This window comes from Bemisia tabaci, chromosome 1 (assembly GCF_918797505.1).
Source record: "Bemisia tabaci chromosome 1, PGI_BMITA_v3".
Lineage (NCBI taxonomy): Eukaryota > Metazoa > Arthropoda > Insecta > Hemiptera > Aleyrodidae > Bemisia > Bemisia tabaci.
In genome coordinates this window covers 89,597,591-89,619,631 of record NC_092793.1, presented here as the reverse complement: position 1 = coordinate 89,619,631, position 22,041 = coordinate 89,597,591, and the positions used below count along the sequence as shown (strand labels likewise).

At 39.1% G+C, this 22,041-nt stretch overlaps 1 protein-coding gene across 4 annotated transcripts in view; it reads left to right on the top strand.

Annotated features, from left to right (window-relative positions):
- Window positions 1–7,762: 7,762 nt before the first annotated feature.
- The window catches only part of LOC109035791 (acetyl-coenzyme A transporter 1), a 43,708-nt gene continuing 29,429 nt past the window's right edge, over window positions 7,763–22,041 (top strand). For all 4 annotated transcript variants that reach the window (XR_011900864.1, XR_011900865.1, XM_072306425.1 and 1 more), the window contains exons 1-4: window positions 7,763–7,922; window positions 11,607–11,806; window positions 14,492–14,618; window positions 19,980–20,136. Coding sequence is in view for 2 of the 4 variants with exons in the window: in XM_072306425.1 (XP_072162526.1) it covers window positions 11,645–11,806; window positions 14,492–14,618; window positions 19,980–20,136 (446 nt within the window). In the remaining 2 variants the exon portion in view is untranslated. The remainder of the gene's footprint in view (window positions 7,923–11,606; window positions 11,807–14,491; window positions 14,619–19,979; window positions 20,137–22,041) is intronic.

Below are 22,041 nucleotides of genomic sequence, written 5' to 3'. Positions count from 1 at the left end.
TCTACGATTCATTAGGATCCATTAGATTCATTGACATCATACTTCAGATACGATTTTATATTATAATCTCTCCTTAAGCACGGTCAAAAGCCATCAAATATCTACTTGAATGGGTAGAATGACTATTCGATGTTCAAATAGTCTTAAAACTAAACGGTTTTCGCTTAGCATCTCCCAAATTTTAAATTTGGCGGGCGAATCTACCTGCTGGAAGGTTCACCACTTGCCCGCCAGGAGCGCCATCTCCTTACCGCGTATTCCCGTAATTCAGAGCGAAAACAATAGAGAGCGCTGCGCGCGATCTCCTTGCTGCTGTCGACAAACGTCAACGAACAGGTTATAACAATTATAACCTCCTTTATTAACAAGCATTAAATCAGTCATATTTGTGCCGAATTATTATATTATATTTGTGCTTAGTACCTCGTAAAAAGGAACCGCAAAAGATGGAATCTGCCGGGATTCTAAATTCATTAACAACAAACATATTAGTTTTTAATAAAGATCTAAGTGTCAGTTCTTGGCGTTAGCTTGATGATTCATTGTACCTTTGTAATGTGAGTATGTACCTAATTAGTTGTCTAATTTTGCTTTGTGTATACCTACGGAGTAATTTTGGAAATAGTATATGATGCATTATATAATGCATTTGAATTCCTAGGTTTCACCTGACTCAAAGCGTTTGCTGCTATTATCTAGAAGCGTTCCGACTCATTTATCAGAGAATTGAGCGTCTCCTATCGGCCCCTCTGCAATTATGAGATTAGTCCAAGAATCCTTTAGGAACTTAAATTAATGACTCAGATGGTGCTTTTGAGCCAACTTTCAAAGAATTAAAGGCATTTTTTTCAAAATCTACAGTCCATGAGCTCTCCGTGTGACCGAAGTGCTCTCCTCGCTATATGACGCGCAACCCTTCAATTTTTAGTTTAGTCCAAAGACCTCATAGGAACTTACATTATTGAACCAGGTGGTGCTCTTATGCCAACTTTCGAAGAAATGAAAGGCATTTTTTTTCAAATTTACAGTCTTTGAAAATGAGTTGTTTGTGGAATGTCGCGGAGCAAAGTGCCCTACTTTTGGGCCTCGTAATCCCTTGAATTTTGAGTTTAGTCCAAAGATCTTTTAGGATCTTAAATTAATGACCCAGGTGATGTGCTTGATGCCCAATTTTAAAGAATTAAAGGCATTTTTTAAAATTTACAGTCCCTCAAAATGAGCTTTCCGTGTGATTTTGCTAAAAATGGACAATTGAGCGTAGCCCCCCCAAATTTTAGCGTACCTCAAAATCGTTGGACGTGCATAAGGAGACCATAGATATGGTGTCCTGTGCCAATTTTGAATGAAATCGAACAGATAGATTCTGAGATATCGCTGTACACAGATTTGGGGGACGCCACACGGACGGACACACATTTTTTCAAGTATGGTTATTTTTACTCCTGGGACCTTCAAACGTCTAGAAATGATGAAATTTCAACTTTTTTTTTTTTTTTTTTCTTGGAGGATGACAATACTTCCTCTCTACCCTATGGGAGCGAGAAAGTAAAAACGCGACGATAGCACTTGACACACACACTTTGATCAGTTGATTGCAATCGACTGATTAAAGGTGTGAAAGCCCGATTGTGTGGCTGCATTGGAGAGGACATGGGCAAAGTCTAACCCAAGTTTCAGCTCATTACATGCATTACATTCCGAGATAATCAAAAAGTCCTGATACTTTCCGGACAGACCACGTATTTGTTATTTACAACGAAGAAAATTTTTTTTTGGGAAACGCATCTTTTTCGATTACGTTTCGCAACTGATATCTACTCAGAAGAACCATGTGAGTTTTTGGACAAACAACAATAATTGGTTGTTGTGTGTGTAACAATATAAAACAGTGTAACATAGCATGCTTAGTAAGCACGTGTGAATCTGTGAATGCTCGGGGCGGCATGATTTGTTACACTTATGCTACGAAACTACCGCACTTTGAAACCATGTTTTCGATGAGACTCCCAAGTATGCTTTTTCGGTGGATATTTGATATCAAAAATATCGCCGCCTAACCGCGATTTTTGTAAGATGATGCTTGGGCCAGTCCCAAGCCTGGAAAAATTGTGAGGGAAGGAAGGGTCAAGAGCCGTCTCGATAGCTTCGGAATTCTCGAAGCCCCTTGCTCTGTAGGCTTTTCTTACAGTCCTTGAAGCAAAAATTTCCTACCCAGCAAGGAGCTTCGAAAATCTTAAAATTTGTCAAAGCTCTTTTGCGTCAAAATGATGCGTTTTTGGAAAATTTTATGCAAAATCTATGGCCCTTGAATTTTCCCGCGTTTTTGGAAAATTTTATGCAAAATCTATGGCCCTTGAATTTTCCCACTCAGCATAAAACCTTAATAGGTACAATCTTAGTATAATATTGCACATCTTACACATCAACATTGCAACCATATTACATCCATCTTAGTAAGAATGAGGTAAGATTGCATCAATGTTGATGTGCTACTGCCAGGGACTTGCCTGAACTAGAGTACCTGTATAGCGAGAGTATGGACAGATCGCTTCATGGAGGGCTTAGGGCCCAAAAGTGCAGCCACCCTTCTAACCAACTTCTAACGCACAAAATTTCATTGCCAGTCTGCAGGTTCCAATTCTGACGAAGATGGCCAAGAATGTACAGAAATGAGCGTTCTTCCGCAAAATTAAGTAAATTAATGCAAAAACTGAGTCAAACACGTGCTTAATAAACGACGGTTCGTAACAATAGTATTAGTAAATCGTTCTGGATAATTGAAATTCATAGGTTGGCTGCATTTCGGGGCCCTAACTAGATACACTCCGTCTTTATGTCTCTGATTTTTTCGCATTGGTAGCATTGAAAGAGGTTATGCTAATGTTATTGTTTGGATCCAATTCGATATAATGGAGAATCCCTACAGACGCTATTAGTGGCGACGTCATCATAGGGATTCTCCATTATATCGAATTGGATCCAAACAATAACATTGGCATAACCTCTTTCAATGCTACCAGTGCGAAAAAATCGATATATATCGCTTTTCTGTGACGTTGCACTAATAGCGTCTATGATGACGTCGCCACTAATAGCGTCTATACACAGATTAGTCCAGATCGCTAACATCCAATCTAGCCAATGCTTCAGAAGCGTGAGTAATTTTGCTTACAGGTTAGGCAACTTTAGAAAATTGATGGCACTACCAGTAGTGAAAGAACTTGACCGGATCGAGAGAAATTTCCTCTTGATTCTGATTATAAAGCTTTAATAAAGTATAGATAGTAATGTATAATAATGGTTTTTGATCAAATAAGATTTTATCAAGTACTGTTATGCTAAGTATTCTGTTTCAATATTCTTACAACAGTTGGTAGCAATTAACTGCTCTCATGGGGGCCTGGCGGGAATTCAAAACTAGGAACCAAAAGTCTCATTTTGGCAGGATTTTGCTTTAATTTTCGGTTTCTAAGGCTTTAAACTTCAAAAATATGATATATTATAATCTGCAAATTTTTTCAATAATGTTATCTACTCAGTATACTGATGAACTCTGATTTGTTTATTTCCACCGATAAAGCACAAAAACATAGCCCGATTATACGAATACTAGCCGTTCTGGGCGCGCTTCGCGCGCCCGTCACGCCTAGCCGGGGGCTACGCCCCCTGGACCCCCGGTCACTCGCTGCGCGAGTGACATTCGGCTCGCTTCGCGAGCCGATTTTGTAGTAGTTGCAAATTTTTTATCACTATATTTTGAAGATTTCATAGAAAACATTATGAAATTCTCATTCCACAATTAACTTGTAGAATAATAATGGCAGGGCAAGAAATAGACTATATCTTATGGACGGTTCCCACTTAGTAAAAACAGCCAACACCACGAGAAGGTGAGGAACCATTGTTAGCCACTTTTTTTACTTTTCTGAAAAAATTTACTGAAATTTTAGTTGCGTCCCCTAAAAGGAAACACGGAGAAAAAAATTTTGTGCATGGAACCCGAAGCTGAGATCATATGGATCTCTGAAGTTTTCGGATCACGCATCCGAAAAGTTAAGGTCCATCTGCCGAAGTTCGGGTCAGACAATTGAAGTAGTTCGGTATATACCGAAGGTTTCAGGTCACACATCTGAAGTACTCGGTGCATACCGAAGTGTTTCAGATTTCTGACCCGAATTTCGGCAGCTGGACCTCAAGTTTTAAGAGATTCATATGATCTCAACGTCGGGTCCCATGCACGAAGTTTTTTCTCCGTGTGAGTATTAATATAAATTTCAACACAGTCAAACACAGTAGAGAACCAAGGAAATCACAGTAGAACAGAGAAAAAATACCGTCGAATAAATAAAGAAAACTATTATCGAAGAAATTCTAATTATTTGGAAAGTAATTCGCTGGCGTAGGTAATCAATGCGTAGCTGCGTAGGAGCATGAGCGAGATTTATCATCAACTGACCTGCTGGCCGGTAGGTACCTGGGTGGGCGAGCGACAATACGTAAGCGGTGGCATATGGTTCGATTGACAGAGGAGTGGGGAACGGTCAGACGTAGGGGAAAGGTTCAGGCTGAACCGTTCAGCACAGCGCAGCGTCAGTCACCGGGTGGGGAAGAGAGTCCGGGAGGGGACACTTCCCCTCGAGTGAAATAGAAAAAGGCAGAATCCTTCGAAGTTTATATTAATGAAAGAAGGAGAATTAATTAAAATACGGGTAAACAAGGCTAAAAATTATTGAAACACTTAAAGGCAGGACGTTTCGAGCTGCTACCAGCTCATTTTCAGCTGCAAAAACACATAAAAACAAGTAAAAAATTGAGTGGCGACCTGACCCCAGCCGTTATTATGAGTGGTTACGTCGTTACGTGAGATAACGGCTGAGGTCAGGTCGCCACTCAATTTTTTACTTGTTTTTATGTGTTTTTGCAGCTGAAAATGAGCTGGAAGCAGCTCGAATCGTCTTACCTTTTAGTGTTTCAATAATTTTTAGCCTTGTTTACTCGTATTTTAATTAATTCTCCTTCTTTATTTATTTCCACCTTAATTATTTAATTTGGAAATATTGAACCACATAAATTCTACTGAGAAACTAATTCTTGAATTCTTCGGAACGTTTCATCCCACAAAAATCTGAAAAAGAAGTATTCTCCCGCCGAAAATCTGCTGAAAATAGCCAAAATTTCAGTTTTGGTTCCTAGTTTTAAATGCCCATGGATTTTCCCGCCAATGGCGCTCACAAAACTACTCACGCTCCTCCGCCGATGTTAGCGATCTGGACTAATCTGTGCGTCTATACGACGAGTCCTCCGAAAATTCCATAGAGTACAATCAAAGACATAAAGACGGAGCACTAAAAGCAAAAAATGAAGCTTCTAGAGCTTCTTTTCAATCACCTCTACTATTGGCTAGAGGATTGGCGGCGAAATCGGGACAAGTTTGAATTCAAATGTAGGGCGGGAACTAATAAATAAAATTGCGGAAACAAAGTATTTTAGGTTGATTTTTGCCCAAATTCAGGTACACACTCATATTTTATTAACTTTAGGTTAGTTTCGGTCCGTCGTCGACCGACTGATTTCATTTGGGAGTAACGTAGATCTAGAACTGTAACGGCCTGTTTGAACCTGCAGAACCACCATAAGCAGAAGAAAAACTAACTTTATCTGAGATTACTGCCTGTTACCGAGCAAAAGTAGGTGTAATATATTAGGACGCAGACCGAACTTTCTTAATATAATCGTTTTAAGCATTTAAAACACGTTTCGAAGAAGAAATAAGGAAAAATCAAGAGGACAAGTTCAAATCAAATTTCCGTTTGCCGCCATGGATTCCCGCGCTCATTTACACACTCACACAAACGCGCAGCGCCGAACCTAGCTTCACTTTTTCCCCGTGCTTTTAGATACGAGCACTCCGTCTTTATGTCTTTGAGTACAATAAATAGAGTCGCAAAGTACTGGAGCGCCGATAAAGCCAATCCATGAACAGGCGTTTCCGAGCCGCGTGTGCTCCGAAAAGTGTGAACCATTTGTGAACCCAACGGCATTTTGTAACACGGCGGCTTATGGAGAGATCAAGAACTGCTTGTGTTTTTTAGGTATTTTATAATTCAATCAGCATTAATTTTTGCAAATTTTGCTATTTAAAGGTAGTCAAAGCCATAATGAATCCATTGATGTATATTACTCCTGGATAATATTCATGTTGGGATTTAATTTCTGACTTATACCAAGTGTGAACCAACCGGCATTTCTTATCACGGCGGCTTACGGGAAAAGCAACGACTGCCTGTGTTTTTTCGACATTTTTTAATTCCATCGATATTAATTTGTGCAAATTTTGCTATAATTAGATAGTCAAAGCCATAATGAATCCATTGATGTATATTACTCCTGGATAATATTCATACAGGGATTTAATTTCTGACTTATACCAAGTGTGAACCAACCGGAATTTTTTAACACGGTGGCTTATGGAGAAATCAAGGACTGCTTGTATTTTTTCGACTTTTTTTAATTCCATCGGTATTAATTTGTACAAATTTTGCTTTAAATAGATATCCAAAGCCATAATGAATCCATTAATGTATGTTACTCCTGGATAATCTATACTATAAGCTCCGAGACCTCCTAATTTTGCGAAACTGGTGACGCTTAGTTCCAGCGTTCTACCGGGCCGATTTTCATGATTTTTGCGGCTATCGACGGGCAATTGTCTCTAGATAAGCCAACTCTTTGCAGATTTTCAAAATATGGCCCAGGTTTTTTTATATTACGTGGTAAAGTTGCGAATTCTCCTAGAGTCCCCTTTATGTCCCTTTTTGTCCCTTTTTTTCTTATGGGTATAAAGGGACTCTAAATTCTCCCATATAAACAATGTAAATTTATGTGTTTTGTCATAGTTCGTTTGAGCATTCTACTGGGCCGATTTCCATGATTTTTGCGTAAATCGACAGGTAATAGGCTCTAGATGAGCCCGCTCTAATCAGATTTTGGAAAAAGGACCCAGGTTTTTTTAAAATCACGTTATTAAAGTGAGTGAATTTACAGAGTGCTCCGGGACTGCTACCGCTATGCGCGGGAGGATGCGCAGTGGTCGAGGAGGTTGCGCAGTAGGTGTGTAGCCTGCGCATCAGCTCTACACTTATCTGCACAAGATATCCGCTAATTACTTCAAGACGAGCGGTGGCCGAGTCGTCTACGACGTCGGATGTGTCCACATTGATCAAGGTGTGGGTTCGATCCCTGCCTCCTGAGATACTTAATAATTATCCGATTTAAACAGATCGTTGTTTTACTGTAATATTTCATCAAGCAGTCATTCCAAAACGCGTCCTTTTGACTTCAAAATTTTTTTTTCTTTATTCATCAAAACCAAAAATTATTTTATTCTATTAAGTATACCTCATATCGAATTTTTTTAGGGGAAAAATAAAACTAATACTAATAGGAGGGTAAAAATAGGGCCGCGAAGCGGCCCATTGATGGCGCGGAGCGCCTTCGGGGGGTTGGGCCGCGTAGCGGCCAGGGGGCGTAGCCCCCTAGTATTCATATATGGACTCAATTTCAGACTTATTACCGGCCTACTTGGCTGGTTCAATAATATTAATGTGTGTGGACCTAGCCGACGAACGGAGCCGAGTCGAGAGTGGGGAGGTGGGGAGCGCTGAGCGCGAGTCTCTGCGCTTGCGTCATCGCTGGTCGCCGCACACTAGTTTCCGGAGAACTGGACAAAACAGCCTCGAAAAGTGACTTCAACGGCGATCCAGTACTTTGCGACTCTATTGTACTCTATGGAAAATTCCGAAATGTTATCAGTATCACAGCACAGCGCAACATTACAGAAACTAGACAGAAACAGAACAGTAAACAGTTAGGTATGGAGCCAACATCTTGTCTCTAATTAGTCCCAAAATATCGCTATCCAGGTTGGTCTAGTATTCCTTGGTTTTTATTTTGTACGCAATTTGCACTTTCATCTTTTTACTAATTTCTATCGCAAGCAAGTTCCTTATCAGCTGCTAATGTTCCAGGTTAAGCCAGAACAGAGATGGAATGTGAAATTTCACGTTATGAAATTTTAAAAGGCTCGAATAAGTTTCACTAAATTTGAAAGGACCCCGCATACTCCTCGTGGGAAAGTGCACCACGATCGATTTTTAATTTTTTATTGCATTTAATTTCTCTCAAGATGCTGATCTGATGTCATCATTGCGCCAACTTTCCAAGATGCACCTTTTTGCACAATGAGCCTGCCAAGTTGCAATTATTCAGGGATATAGAACAAGAAAGATTCCTTATTTCAGCACTAGTGTGGATGGTCCGCGGTGTGTCAACAAGAAAATCAGGGAAACTCTAGCACTGAGCGGCAGTCTTATCTCAGATTCTGCATGCCTTTTTGCTTGACCATCCGAATCACTTGTGTGAGGAGCTTAACAGGAAAGTCGGAGAAAAATAGAAAATGTCATATGGATGGGAGCGGGAGGGAGGTAGCCCTTGAGTAAGTAGGAACAACTAAGAAGACAGACATGCGGTACGTTTTTCCTTCTTCACATCAGGCCTGTTCTTGAATGCCTTGTTCTTTTTGGCTCTTTATTACCGAATAATTAAAACTTTACGGGTGTATTGTGTGAAAATGGCGCATAGGAAGTTGGCGCAATAATGACTTTTGATCAGCATCTTGAGAGGAATTGATTGCAATACATAACGAAATTTAGAATCGATTGTGGTGCACTTCCCCACAAGGACTGTGCAGGGTCTTTATTAATTTTTTTCAGAATTATTAATTGAACCCTTGGAAATCAGGAAGTGTTTCAGATAGTCTTCCTGATGATGCGCGAATATTATGCTACCCTACTGAGGTGCCATCATCAAAGAGGGGGGGAGGTGTACGTGTTCAAAGTGTGAAGCTTCGAAGTGGTGGCTGTTGGGTTGAGTGTTGCGCATCGATGCCTCAAAGGAGAGCGTCCTGCTCTCCTTGATGGTAATCACTCTGAACGTCTGTCCAGGGCTGTAGAGAGAGGCCCCAACCCAACCTCTAAACCAAACAAAAACATTTCCAACGTGCGAATGTCTTAGGCTTGGGGTGAACAGTTTCAAAATCCAGAACACAGTTTCTGAGCGTTTCTTAGCCTCTTGAATGCATCCCCTTCAGTTTAAAAAATTTCGTGAAATTTCATAAAATTTAATGCTTGAAAGAATCACGCACAAATCAGGGGTCTCAGTGGCTCCCAGTAGATTTTGATGAAACTTAAATATATTTAAATGAAGTTCATCCATCAGCTCAAAGCCAAAAAATTTCCTCATTCTAACGAGTGGAAGCCGAGATATTCTCGATTATACCCGGGCCCTTTTCTGTGTGGCGGAGACAAACGGGCGCTCCTCGTCGCCTTTCCCTATGCTTGAACACTTCAGACTTCGGTAGGGAAATCTTCTCTCTTCTCCAGGTAGCTCCTCGGATATTGAGATATGGAGTTCTCTGTCTCTTGCACCTCTCCTCTGAAATGACTAAAGAGCTGCTGAATCAGAATCGGCAGATGCGGGGAGGAGGGCGTACAGCCTTTGCACCTCCCAAACGTATGAGCAGTTAACTGTGTGTGAGGTCTGATCAAAAGGGCTAAACAACCAGAGGAGAGGGGATTCGTACGTCTTCCATCATGCTGTGACATGATAGAAAATAGTTTGGGTTCATTTGGAAATATCTCTGCTTCTGGCTCTGTGCTAATGATGAACTTTATTTTAATTTATGAAAGTTTCACCAGAATCTATGGGGAGCCATTGAGCCTCCTGTTTTGTGCAGGGTTCTCTCACGGGAATAAATTTCATGAAATTTTCTATCTCTGCAGCGAGAGACCACTCAATGAGTTACCCCTCATCACAGTCTTTAGGTGCTTTGCCGAAGTTTTTAGAGAGCTCTCTGGCATTACTCAGGGACAGCAACAACCGTTGTCAGACCCTGGAGGAGTCACCTGGAGACTTGCTGCATCAGTCTCTTAACTGCTCTTCAAGTCTCCGACCTCAAGAGACAAAGGCTTGTTGAGACAAAAGAAGAGAAAGAGACAAAATTTTTGTTTTTAACATATCTTCGGAGAGTTTCGCTTGTAAGGCATTTAGCCTCGTATATACAGGTTCTCAAGATTACCAATGTGGGTCATTATATTAGTACCTTGAATATGTTTGTAGTTGAAAAACTCTTCTAGCAGGACACATCTCTGTTCCTCTGTGTCGCGTTCATAGAGTTCTTTGATGATGGTCCACGTCTCCTTGCCTGATTGGCACTTCCAGAATTACCTTTGCTTGGAACGCAATCTTGATTTGGAACTTCCATTGGTGATAAGAGTTATCCTTCAGCTTTTCAACATCACGTATCTCTATAAGGCGTGTTCGTGCTTGCTTCGTACGACATGTTGATTATTGTTGATTAGACTTCACAAAAAAATGTTTATCGCGAATTTGCTTTGCAAAAAAATAGTTTCATAAACAGCATTTTTGGCCAAGTTTCCTAATCTTTATTAAATACTTGCGCGTCTTGCACGCTCAAATGTTTAATTTATATCAAAAGTAACGTAATAGGAGGCTCCCATCACAAATTTTTAGGGCTCTAGCGTAACTACCTTATCCCTAATAGTATCATCAAATCGATGAAATTCGTCAATTTTTGGAACCATACATTTCAAAAATATGCGATGCGGCAGCACTGAAACTTCACCTAGAACTCTGAAACTTAGCCAAAGTTGTTTTTTAACTGAATGGAACACTTTTTCGTCCAGAAAACGCTACTTTTTGAGGGTCGACTTCTTTGTGGGACATTCTAACCATCATGCTAGTAAAACTTACTTGATAGTTCAGCATCTTTGTGCACATGTTTAGAGTGGCTGAGGAAATATTTTTCTTTAAATGGTTATTAAGGCGCTACCCTCTTACGCACTGCTGATGAGACTCTATATTGTGTTAATTTTCCCCAGCGAATACCTGCTTTTTTGAAAAATCATAGCTCCAAGTAGGGTTTTTTTTCGAAAACTGAAGGCATTCATGTCTAAGTATGGTATTCTGATTCAGGGGCTTGAGGAACTTAGCATGAGTTTTATGCTTCCCCAATCAATAGAGATTAAGACCAAATACGCCGCCACCACAATTAGGACCCTTTCCACAAAAAATTATGTTTTTTTTTTTTTTTTTTTGACATCCCAGCTATAGCTTGTCTCAACACCTCGTGCAATGATTGTTGTAATAGTGCGCCTAGTAACTGATAGGTAGGGAACATTTTGTGTGCACCACTTTTGCCATCATCATGTTGCGGAGGAAAAATTAAAACCAACTCCCAATATACCAAGTTTATTTCTTCGAAGATAACCTCCTCTCCGAAGAAGAAAAACTAAAGTTATTCCTTACCGAGCCCTGGCAAAGAAGAAAATGTAGGAAATGAGTATGCGGTCTGAGGTGGTGGAATTGGAGCTCCATATAAGCCATCCATCTGCTGAACTCCTGAAAATTACATAGCAGCATAGAATTTTCTGCAGTAGATATCATGTAATGTTGCGTTAATTTTCAATTTTCCCTTCTCTTTTCATCTGTGAGCTCCTAAAGGTTAATATGTTTTCTATGCCTTTCAGATTGCTGTGCAACAAGTGAGTAAGTGCTAAAAGTCAGAATGGCGAAGAAAGTCAATGTAAAAATCACTAGTAACACAAAAGGAGACCGAATGAACATAGCCGTTCTATTTTCCCTGTACTTGCTGCAAGGAATTCCTCTAGGATTGTGTGCAGCCATCCCCATGCTCTTACAAAATAAGAAAGTGAGCTATCGGCAACAGGTATGGCTCCTTGCAAATGGTTTTACTTTTGGCATTTCTGCATTAAGTGAAAGGGTGTAGATTTTATGTTTTGCATTTGTAAGTTAAAGATATGTAAGAATGCAGCACATTTTACAGAAATAGATGAGCCGAACAGGAACTGCTGAAAAAGAAAATTTAAAATTTAATTTTTTCATTCCTTACCTATTTGTAGCATGATGTACAAAGTAAAAAGTAGGTGCGGTAAGCAAAATGATTTTTAAACATTAAGTATTTTCTGAGTTTTCTGTAAATAAGTTTAATCATCAATATTTGTTAAAGTAACTAGTGCTTAGAAAAGTTGACACATAGATTAATGGAGGATTTTCAAATTTCTTTAACTTGATGGTTCTATTTATATTTAGATGGAAACATCTGAGGGAGCTGAGAGCAAAGATATCTGTTTTCTCTAAATTGAACCATTGTTGGAGGAGTTATGACAGTGTATCTAATCAGCTGAAACACACAAATGTAAATAGAGTAAACTTCTACACCACACAGTACACTTTTAAATCTATTTTTTCTTAACTTCCTGTATTAGGATTAAAATTATGAGGAAACTAGTTTTATGTCAATCAATTTTTTGTGTGCTAATTTGCCATTAATCGGTGGTAATTGGTACTGACACAATATTATTAGTCGCTTAGCTTTTCGAAAAATAGATTTTTCTTCTGAAGTTCCTCATTTAAGTGTATACCCACTAACTTTTTTGAAACAACATCATGAAGGAATGTTGTAAGTGTCTGATAATTTAATTGGACAGCTTTTGTTAAGTCTCTTCACATTGGTTATCTTGTATCGTTATCCTATTTTCAAGGGACTGCTAACACAAGAATTTAATCAAAACGGTTAGTCTTCCTGGTTTACTGAAATGGTCAGCTGTATGGAAGTTTTATTGAGTTTAATTGATGGAAAGTCATGTCTTTTATTCTATAATATATTGTGTTTATCAATATTCAGTCTACCTTTCAAAGAGCCTCCCGATTTCATGATTCCATACGTATAAAAATTTAAAGTTTTGAAAAGAACCAATGAGTCAGTTAAGATCAGAAGGGATTTGCCTGCAAATAGTCGAATCTGGCGTTCTGGGTACGTCCATATACATTTTTTCAAAAATCATGAAGAATTCAATGTAATTATTCTAAGTATTCCTCATCGAAAAAATTTACATAATGACACCAAAATTAGGAGGCTCGATGAATTAATCCTTGAAGTAAACTCAGAAATTATAATTCATACTAGAAAATATAATAATAGCAAAATGTGTACAACTATATTTTAAAATGGGGACTTCAATGTGAAGGATGGTTTAATATTATGGATCTGATCAAGGGAAATGACATTTGCAGCGTTATTCCAACAGAAAATACAGGGTGGCCCAGACCTACCGTACCAGGCCTTTTTTCTGGTTAATTTGGGTCGTACGAAGTCCAGGATGGCAGGGACGTGTAGGGAATCGACCCCAAGGAATCCGAATTGCATGGTCCTAGAGCTCTCCTGGCGGTCTTGGGGGGGGGGGGGGGGGGTGGGTAAAGAGGGTCGTAAAAAGTCCGGGTATATGTCAAAATTTTGAAATTATTTCATTGGAATCATAACGTGCGGAAATTTTTAACTTGAAGCGACACCAAGAAATCCAAAATCGGCCCATCCATGTCCAAACTACCGACCCCTAAAGGTGGAGGACAGAGCCCCCTTTCAAAAAATGCAAGTTCGTTAAATTGGATGTTTATTCATGGGAAATCGACCCCCAAGAATCCGAATGGGCATGTTGCAAACTTTTGCCAGAAGGAGCAGAGTCATAGAGCACCATTATAAGTAATAGAAGTTAATGTACATGAAGCTGTATCTGGAAAAACGACTAATGTTGACATCTGCCGCTTTTAGGGAGAACAGCTTTTTTAAATGTAAGTACCCTCAAAAGCATGTGTACAAATTTTCCTGACTCAGGTCTCAATTTTGGAGTGAGGAATCTGGCAAAAGCTGTGTTATATGTAAAAAAGGCGGATGTCTTGTCAACATTTGTCATTCTTTCACATAACTAGTTAATGACCTAGTTAATGGTTAAGCAGCTAATGGCCACCCGTTTTTAGAGGACAACGCTTTTAACTTAACTATTCTTTGGAAGACTGAAATTTGATTTAATTTAATTGCATTTTAGAAGACTGATATAATTCGTTCCATTTTTTCAAGAAGCTACCGATTGTTTCGTTTTTCCACCATTTATTGAAATACTTAAAAAGCAATAAGTTTTTGTTAATTTCAATTGTTGAACGTTGCTTAAATTGCTTTAAAACCCGATTTTAACCGTCATTAAAACCTTTTCGGTACAAATGGCGGATCTTGTTTTTTCTTCAACCCGATGTAGCTCACTGAGTTTTGATTTGAATTAAAAAGTCTAAAAAGGGTTTAGTAGGGGAGGATTTGCTTTACACAAAATTCTTAAGTCGAATCCTCTTGATTTCAAATGGAGTCAAATCGCAGAGCTTTGAAATCTTTGAGAGCGTTTTTCTGAAAACTGAAAAACTCGGCATCCGCTCTTTTTACAGATACGGCTTCATAAGCGCCTCAAAAGTTGAAGAATTAATCCGTCTCTGAGTTCTTAAGTTCTCGCAAAAATAAATTTAAAAAACCATTTAAATACTCAAAACGTCTTCCTCATTTTTTCAGGCCCAATTTAGTTTTGCCCTCTGGCCTTTTAGCTTGAAGTTACTGTGGGCCCCTATTGTGGACTCTCTCTACTCAGTCAAATTTGGTCGCAGGAAAACATGGCTGGTTCCAGTGCAGTATGCCCTTGGTAATTCTACTTTCTGCATTATATTCTGTATTCTGCATTGCTCTGCATATTCTCAATTTTAGTATGCACTCTCTGTATTGTGATTCAAGATGATACATTGATAACCCAACTGGGAAGCCACTCATCTTGAATGAACTCGCCTCTATGCTGTGGCATCATCAACTCAATGGGTCTGTCGCATTCAAGAGATACAGCCATGTAATTAGTCTCTTCCCAAGTGAAATGCAAAAGAATTTCAATGGAATCATAAAAAAAGTCTGAAATCTACTCCTTAGGGTGCAATCTGCTTATTTTGAACAATTTTCCAACTTCCCATAGACAAAAGGAATAATAAAACCTAATATGAGGATACGATTAATGTCACAAACTTTTCTAGTGTACAATTTCAATCGTTTTCAAGCATTTGCTACCTTCTTGTTTGTTTATTATGCAAAAACAAAAGCTTTAAATCAATGGAGTATCTGCACGAAATTTTGTATGGCTTCATTTGAGAATGCTTAAAATGATGATTTTGTAGTATTTTTTACAATTTTTTCCTGATATTGGGAAACAGTATAGAAATAGAGTTAAAAATGAGAAAGTACGCTGCCTAGTGACGTCACCTGGTGGCATTTCCCAATTAGACACATGCACTTCAGCAGATTAGATCATTTTGTCATATCTCCTCCACTAATTGTTCTATTTATGAACCAATGGTATCTTCATGTTCAGTTCACACAGTAGTTTCCTCTTTTATGCAATATGCACTTATTTTATGCAATAACTAGTTAAAGTATGAAATAGAAATGCCATTTCATACTTTAACCAAAACTGCCCGTTATTCTATACAGGGTGTCCCAGATCACCCGTACCAGGCCTTTTTCTCAGTTGCATAGGTCGCACCAAGTCAGGGACTGCAGGGTTGAACAGAAAAGCGACCCCGAGGAATCTGAATTTCATGATCCCGAAACCCCCCAGCTCCCCTTGGAAGGTAGAGGGGGGGGGGGTCAAGATCTTAAAGGTCGAAGTTCCCGGTAGAATTGTGATTTGATTGCATTGAAATTGAAAAGAACGGAAACTCTCACGTGAAAATGACCCCTAAAAATCCGAAATCGGTCGTTTTTAGGCCCAAAAATTATTCCTTAAAGAGGGGGACAGTGCCATCTCCATGATTTCCTTTTGATCGCAAAATGGAAGTAGATTTTCTGGAAAAAGATAGTACTTTAGGTAATCGACCCCAAGGGATCCTATTTAGGAACCCTATTTAGGGGACCCGAAGCCCCCCTGGGTCCCCTTAGGGGCTGAACGGGGAGGGGGCACAATTTCAAAAGTCAGGGTTCCCTTTCGAATCGCAAATTGATGGCATCCAAATTGAAAAGTGCAACAAATTTAAACTTTAATTGACGCCTGGGAGTTCAAATTGACCCACTCAATGCCCAAACTTGAACTCCGTATTTCTCAAGTTTGCTTATTATCATTCTCTAACTTTGAAATACTCGGGTACAGTCAATTTTTTGAAGTTCTTTGTGCCAAAATCTGCAGAATTAATCCGTCTGAGATATGGTAGAGTTATCTCATTGCTTTCTTTTTTTCACTTTTAGTCCCTCTTTACCTGACTCAATCAGCTTTTTGTCAATTGTTCAGTCGTCGAAAAATTACTATTTATCGGATTACATGAAGTAGTCAAAAATTACCATATTTGTCTGTGAAGTATGGTTTTTGAAAGTCTATTAATTTACTTGTTAATACAATCTAATATTTTTTTGAATAGGATTGTGGGGTAGTGAAGGTGAACAAGTTTAGAAGGCAAGGAAGGGTAGCCTCTCTAAGTCGTCAGTTATCAGAGCCCTGGGTTAGTGATTGTTTTTCACCTCTGTGTCGGATGAGTTGTTGTAGAGAATTACTTTATGATGCCATCACCCAGTGAAAATACAGGAAAAACACAGGGAAAACCCAGGGAATTTGAAAGTTGCAATAAAATAGAAACCCTGGGGGGTTACTGTTGGGCATTGAGTGGGTCAATTTGAACTCCCAGGCATCAAGTAAAGTTTAAATTTGTTGCACTTTTCAATTTGGATGCCATCAATTTGCGATTCGAAAGGGAACCCCGACTTTTGAAATTGTGCCCCCTCCCCGTTCAGCCCCTAAGGGGACCCAGGGGGGCTTCGGGTCTGTGAAAATAGGATCCCTTGGGGTCGATTACCTAGAGTTCTATCTTTTTCCAGAAAATCTACTCCCATTTCGCGATCAAAAGGAAATCATGGAGATGGCACTGTCCCCCTCTTTAAGGAATAATATTTGGGCCTAAAAAGGACCGATTTTGGATTTTTAGGGGTCATTTTCACGTGAGAGTTTCCGTACTTTTCAATTTCAATGCAATCAAATCACAATTCTACCGGGAACTTCAACCTTTAAGATCTTGACCCCCCCCTCTACCTTCCAAGGGGAGTTGGGGGGTTTCGGGATCATGAAATTCGGATTCCTTGGAGTCGCTTTTCTGTTCAACCCTGCAGTCCCTGACTTGGTACGACCTAAGCAACTGAGAAAAAGGCCTGGCACGGGTGATCTGGGACACCCTGTGCATTAACTAGTTAATGTTTATATTAACGGAACTACGCACTTTAATGGTAACATTCTCTCGTGTCTCATTCACAAATGCAGTGAGATTTGCCGTACAAAAATAAAAAGTAAATTTAAAGTAAAGGAACCTAACTGAAAAGAGAAAGTTAATGAGGTCATGGTTCGAGAAAATGACGTGTATATTATGAATTATAATATTGAGGTGAAAGGAAATTGAGCAAAGATGTAATAAAAAATAAAAACAAAAATACATAAAAACTTGATCATTTCAACATTCACAGATACACAGGAGAAACTACCGAGTTCAACCAGAATTACGAGTTGCATTTCAATTGCCTATTTCTCAAGCTGAAATTTAACACCAGAATTTGCAATACGAAACCGTTGCTTTGCAATGGAAACATTATCTAAAAAGAATAATTTTCTAATGCTTAGCCGTTTGAATTAAATGGAAATAAGATTTCATAGTACGCTGCACTCTTTTTTTCCTGCCAATTTTTTTTTCCAAATGGTTTTTCTCGTGGTTATAGTGTACAATGAGGCAGTATTTCCTGTCCATGATAAAAATCATGAAATGACTTACAGAACGTCTCTGAACTTCACTTTCAAATGCATCTCACTTTGCTTGAAATACTGAGAGCGCAGAAGACAGAGAGCTCAGTTCATCGAGTGGATTGTGGTTTGACCTTTAAGAATCTCCCTAGGTACCTGCAAGTTCCCGTAGATGAGCAGACTTTATCGGCGTAATCCCTAACGTTGTGATTTCAAGATCATATCCAAGTGATAAACTAGGCTGAACAAATCAACATTTTCAAGAGACGTGGAACAATCAGCAGCAGATTTTGGCAGCATTTGAAATGAATGTCTCCAATTCAATTCAATTCTGAATATTACTTAGAAGACTGCTGCCAGTGTATGATGTGCATCTAGCCCCGTAATGTTGGAACTATCAGGCCCTGTAACGAAGGAATGCCCAATTCCTCAGTCAGAAGATTGGGGTGCTTTTAACACTCAAGAAGTGAAAATACTTACTGATCACCTATTAAAGTAATGTAATCTAAAATGATCTAATTTTGTCAGATTCAATTAGATGGCATTACTTGGAGTAGTCACTTTGAGGACATGAAACTTCACCCTAGTAAGAGGCACTACTGAAATGTGTGTGTTACCATTGATTAAGATACCTATGACAATAAACTTCAATAATAATGTAATAGTGTAAATAATTTAAAAAATTCTTAATCTTTTGCATATTTTTTTCTAGGGGAGAATGTAAAAAAATTAGTAACATTGTACAGTTTTTAGTTGCTAAGTAATGTGGCAACCAAATCAATGGCCAACTATCCCTTCAAAGAAAGCAGATAGAGAGAAAGGGTGAAAGAGCTGGAGAAGAGCTGATTGGCCTGACCAATCAGGATAAACGGCCAGACCGCGCCCCTTGCTTTAATCCAATGAAAAAAAGAAGTCCTCAGAGCTGATTGGCCAGACTGATCAGGACTAGTGGCCAGACAGCGCCCTTTGCTCTGAAGGAGGGAGGATAGTTGGAGATAGGGGGGTTGGAAAGGGTGAGACCGATCAGGACAAACGGGAGCTGACTGGCTGGACCATGCCCCTGAAGGAGGGAAGATAGTTGAAGATAGGGTGGTTGGAAAGGCTGATCGGCCAAACCGATCAGGACAAACGGCCAGACCGCTTCTCTTGCCTTTCCGGAAGAAAAAAGAGACTCAAAACAAACGGATAGTAAAAAAATAAAAGAAGTCATAAAATGATCAGAGCCGTGAAGGGAAAAGTAGACTTCTGAAAAAATAATCCAAGAAACAAAGAAAACATATAAAAAAAGAAGGGGAAAAATAATCTACTTACTGAATGAGATAACAGACGAAGTTTTAATAAAAGAAAGATAATAATTCGTACTGGAAAAAACAGAAAGGGGAACGGACCAAGTAAGATCAAACCATGAACGAAAGAGAAAAAAATGAATGAGAGAAAGCTAACGGATTCAATTCCTGGCCTCCGATTATAACCGACTTAACTGATAAAACCCCCAAAAAAAGCCAAAAGCCTATCTCGAGGATCGAGCTCTGTGCACAACGGAACCTCCCGCCAACTTGAATTTGCAGTTGCGACCAGGGATCCTCGTTGCCTCCGGAGCGCCGCGAGCCAGCGGTGAAGGTAGCCGAATCAGTACACTGCCCTGTAACTGGAAAAACTAGTGTTTTCTAGCGGAAAAGGACAGGCACGATCCTACCCTTCGCTCTGGCCCGAAATGCTACGAAAACTCGCGAGAGAATTTCCCCGATCACCACAGTAACTTCCCTCCGTCTTTGTTCTGTGTGTCTTATGTAGAAAAATTGCACCCCATTTTCGCCTTCTCCTCTCTCTTTAATGAAGTGCTCTAACTAATAAGTCTTGCTATCAAAAATAGCTCCAATGATGATATAAATGTAGGTTACAGTGGCTGCATGCAAAGGTGACTCAGTATAAGATGAATCCGTCTAAAATTGTATCTTCCCATGTTCATCGATATAAAAAGATATAATCATCTTGTCTGAGTTCATTATGTGAGAGGGTTTAAAATGTACTGTGTGTCTGGAAAAAGGAAGGGATTAACTTCGCTCATCTGTCAGCAAGGATAACTCTCCATTCTGGAAAGTTGGTCAAAAGTGCAAAAAACATATGTTGGTGATCATTCGACCAAGTTTACATCACCAAGTAGGTGTTTGTCTATTGACTGGTGTGTCTTGCTGCATTTGCTCTTCGCAGAAATATAATACAGTCCAATTTCATATATGTTCTTTTCAGGAGCACTGATGCTGTATTTGAGTTACTTCATTGATGATTGGTTGAGCGAATCAGAGCCAAAAATTCAGGTTCTCACTGCCTTCTGTTTTTGTATGAACTTTCTCGCAGCAACTCAAGATATCGCTGTTGATGGCTGGGCCCTGACAATGTTAAGGAGGTTTGTAGTCATTCATGTGTAAGAAAATCCTGTTTGAGACTTGAATCAATTTAGTTACTTACGTCAATATCACAGGTCAGACCTTCCCTATTCCAGCGCTTTTGAAAGTTTACATTCCAATGATTTGTGGAGAGAAGAAAATTTTAGTTTATTTAGTTTATTCATCACAGGAAAAAGTAATTTCAACTTATTTAGGACATTTATTGTTTGCACAACTCTATCTGAGTTTACAGATCTAAAGATTCAAAATCCTGCTCATTGCAAGAGTCCAGAAAATCCTAGCTCCGTGAAGTTTGCTGACCAACATGGAGCACAGATTCCAAAAATAGGTCCAGTATTTAGTGCTTCAATTGTGCTTAATTGTTCTATAAATTTCAGCTCATACCGCCCAAGGGTTCAAAAACAGCAGCCTAAAAACGATATGGTAAGTCAACGTCACGCCAGAAAATCGTTTCTTTTTACTTTTGCTGAGAAATATTGATGCTAACAGTTGTGCTTTGCGACTATCATTTAGTGCTTCAGATGTTCTTTTGATATCCAGAGAAATTTTTGAAATCTCTTGATCTGTTCTCTCGCCAGAGCCAAAAAACCTTTTTTGAACTACCACTTACACGGTTTAAAAACAACTTTCTTAAAAATTGATGGAAACAACTGTGCTTTACGTCTAACATTTAGTGCTTCAAAGGTTCTTTCGATATCCAAAGAGACTTTTGAAATCAGTCGATCCATTCCTTCGCCAGAGCCAAATTACCGACCCCCAAGCGCTGATCCCGCCCTAGTCTGAAGATCTCGCGTGAAAATTCCAGATCTCTAGTAGCCTGCGACTGCGGAAGTTTTGCGACAAGTTTTTGATTACTTCATTCCATGAAATATGATGAGCCTTGTTGCTGCAGGAAACACAACATACTAGCAGGAATCCTCAAATAAATTTTCTGTCTTGTACAATATCTGTTGATACTTAAGTATTTGATGACAACAGATATTGTGCAAGACAGAAAATTTATTTGAGGATTCCTGCTAGTATGTTGTGTTTCCTGCAGCAACAAGGCTCATCATATTTCATGGAATGAAGTAATCAAAAACTACTTACTTACCTACAGCTTGGTCAGTTTCATGTCTTTCTAGAGTGAAGAAAATATTTTTTTTCTCTCTATTTAAGATTTCAGGGTGAATCAAACCTGTCCAACAAAAATTTTAATAAAATCCCTCTGTTCAAAAACACCTAAGAATCATTTCAATGGTAAAGTTGCCGACAATTCTTGTTTTAAGTCCGAAAGTCGGTTGGTTTACTGAATTTCTCAGGTGCAGACGGATGGAAGGATTTTGAAAAGACATAGAATTACATCCTCCCATAAGAATAAGTCAGGAACATGGTTAAGATTATCTGGGGATGACATTTGTAACATTTCGTTGAATGATTTTATAATCGAAGAGAAACAGAAAGTCTGAAACTTTGTAAATCTACGTAAGTGGTTTTCTAGTTAGGCTATGACATTGATATGCTCGTTTTGTTATCAATTAATCTCCACGAAGGTAAGCATACTTACAAAAACTGTTCCACAAGAGATGCGAATGTAACTTGTGATACCTAAATAACTTTACAAATCTTACCTGTTAAACTACCAGCTGCCCGATTATTGAAACTATGTCAGTCCGACATGAAAAGACATAGCTCCATCTTATCCATGCAATATATCGGAATTTGATGTCTTGTCGGGTTGCTCTAAGCCTTCAATAATCGGCCTGCTGATGAGTTGCAAAATATTTCCACTTCCAGACGAATGATCATGTCTTGGTTGATGCTTTCGATAATAGAGTTGTGATATCGGTTCAGCCGCAGCACTCACCAGAAAATTCCTTCTTCGATCGGACCTTTGATGATTCATTGTCGAAATAGCTTTGAAC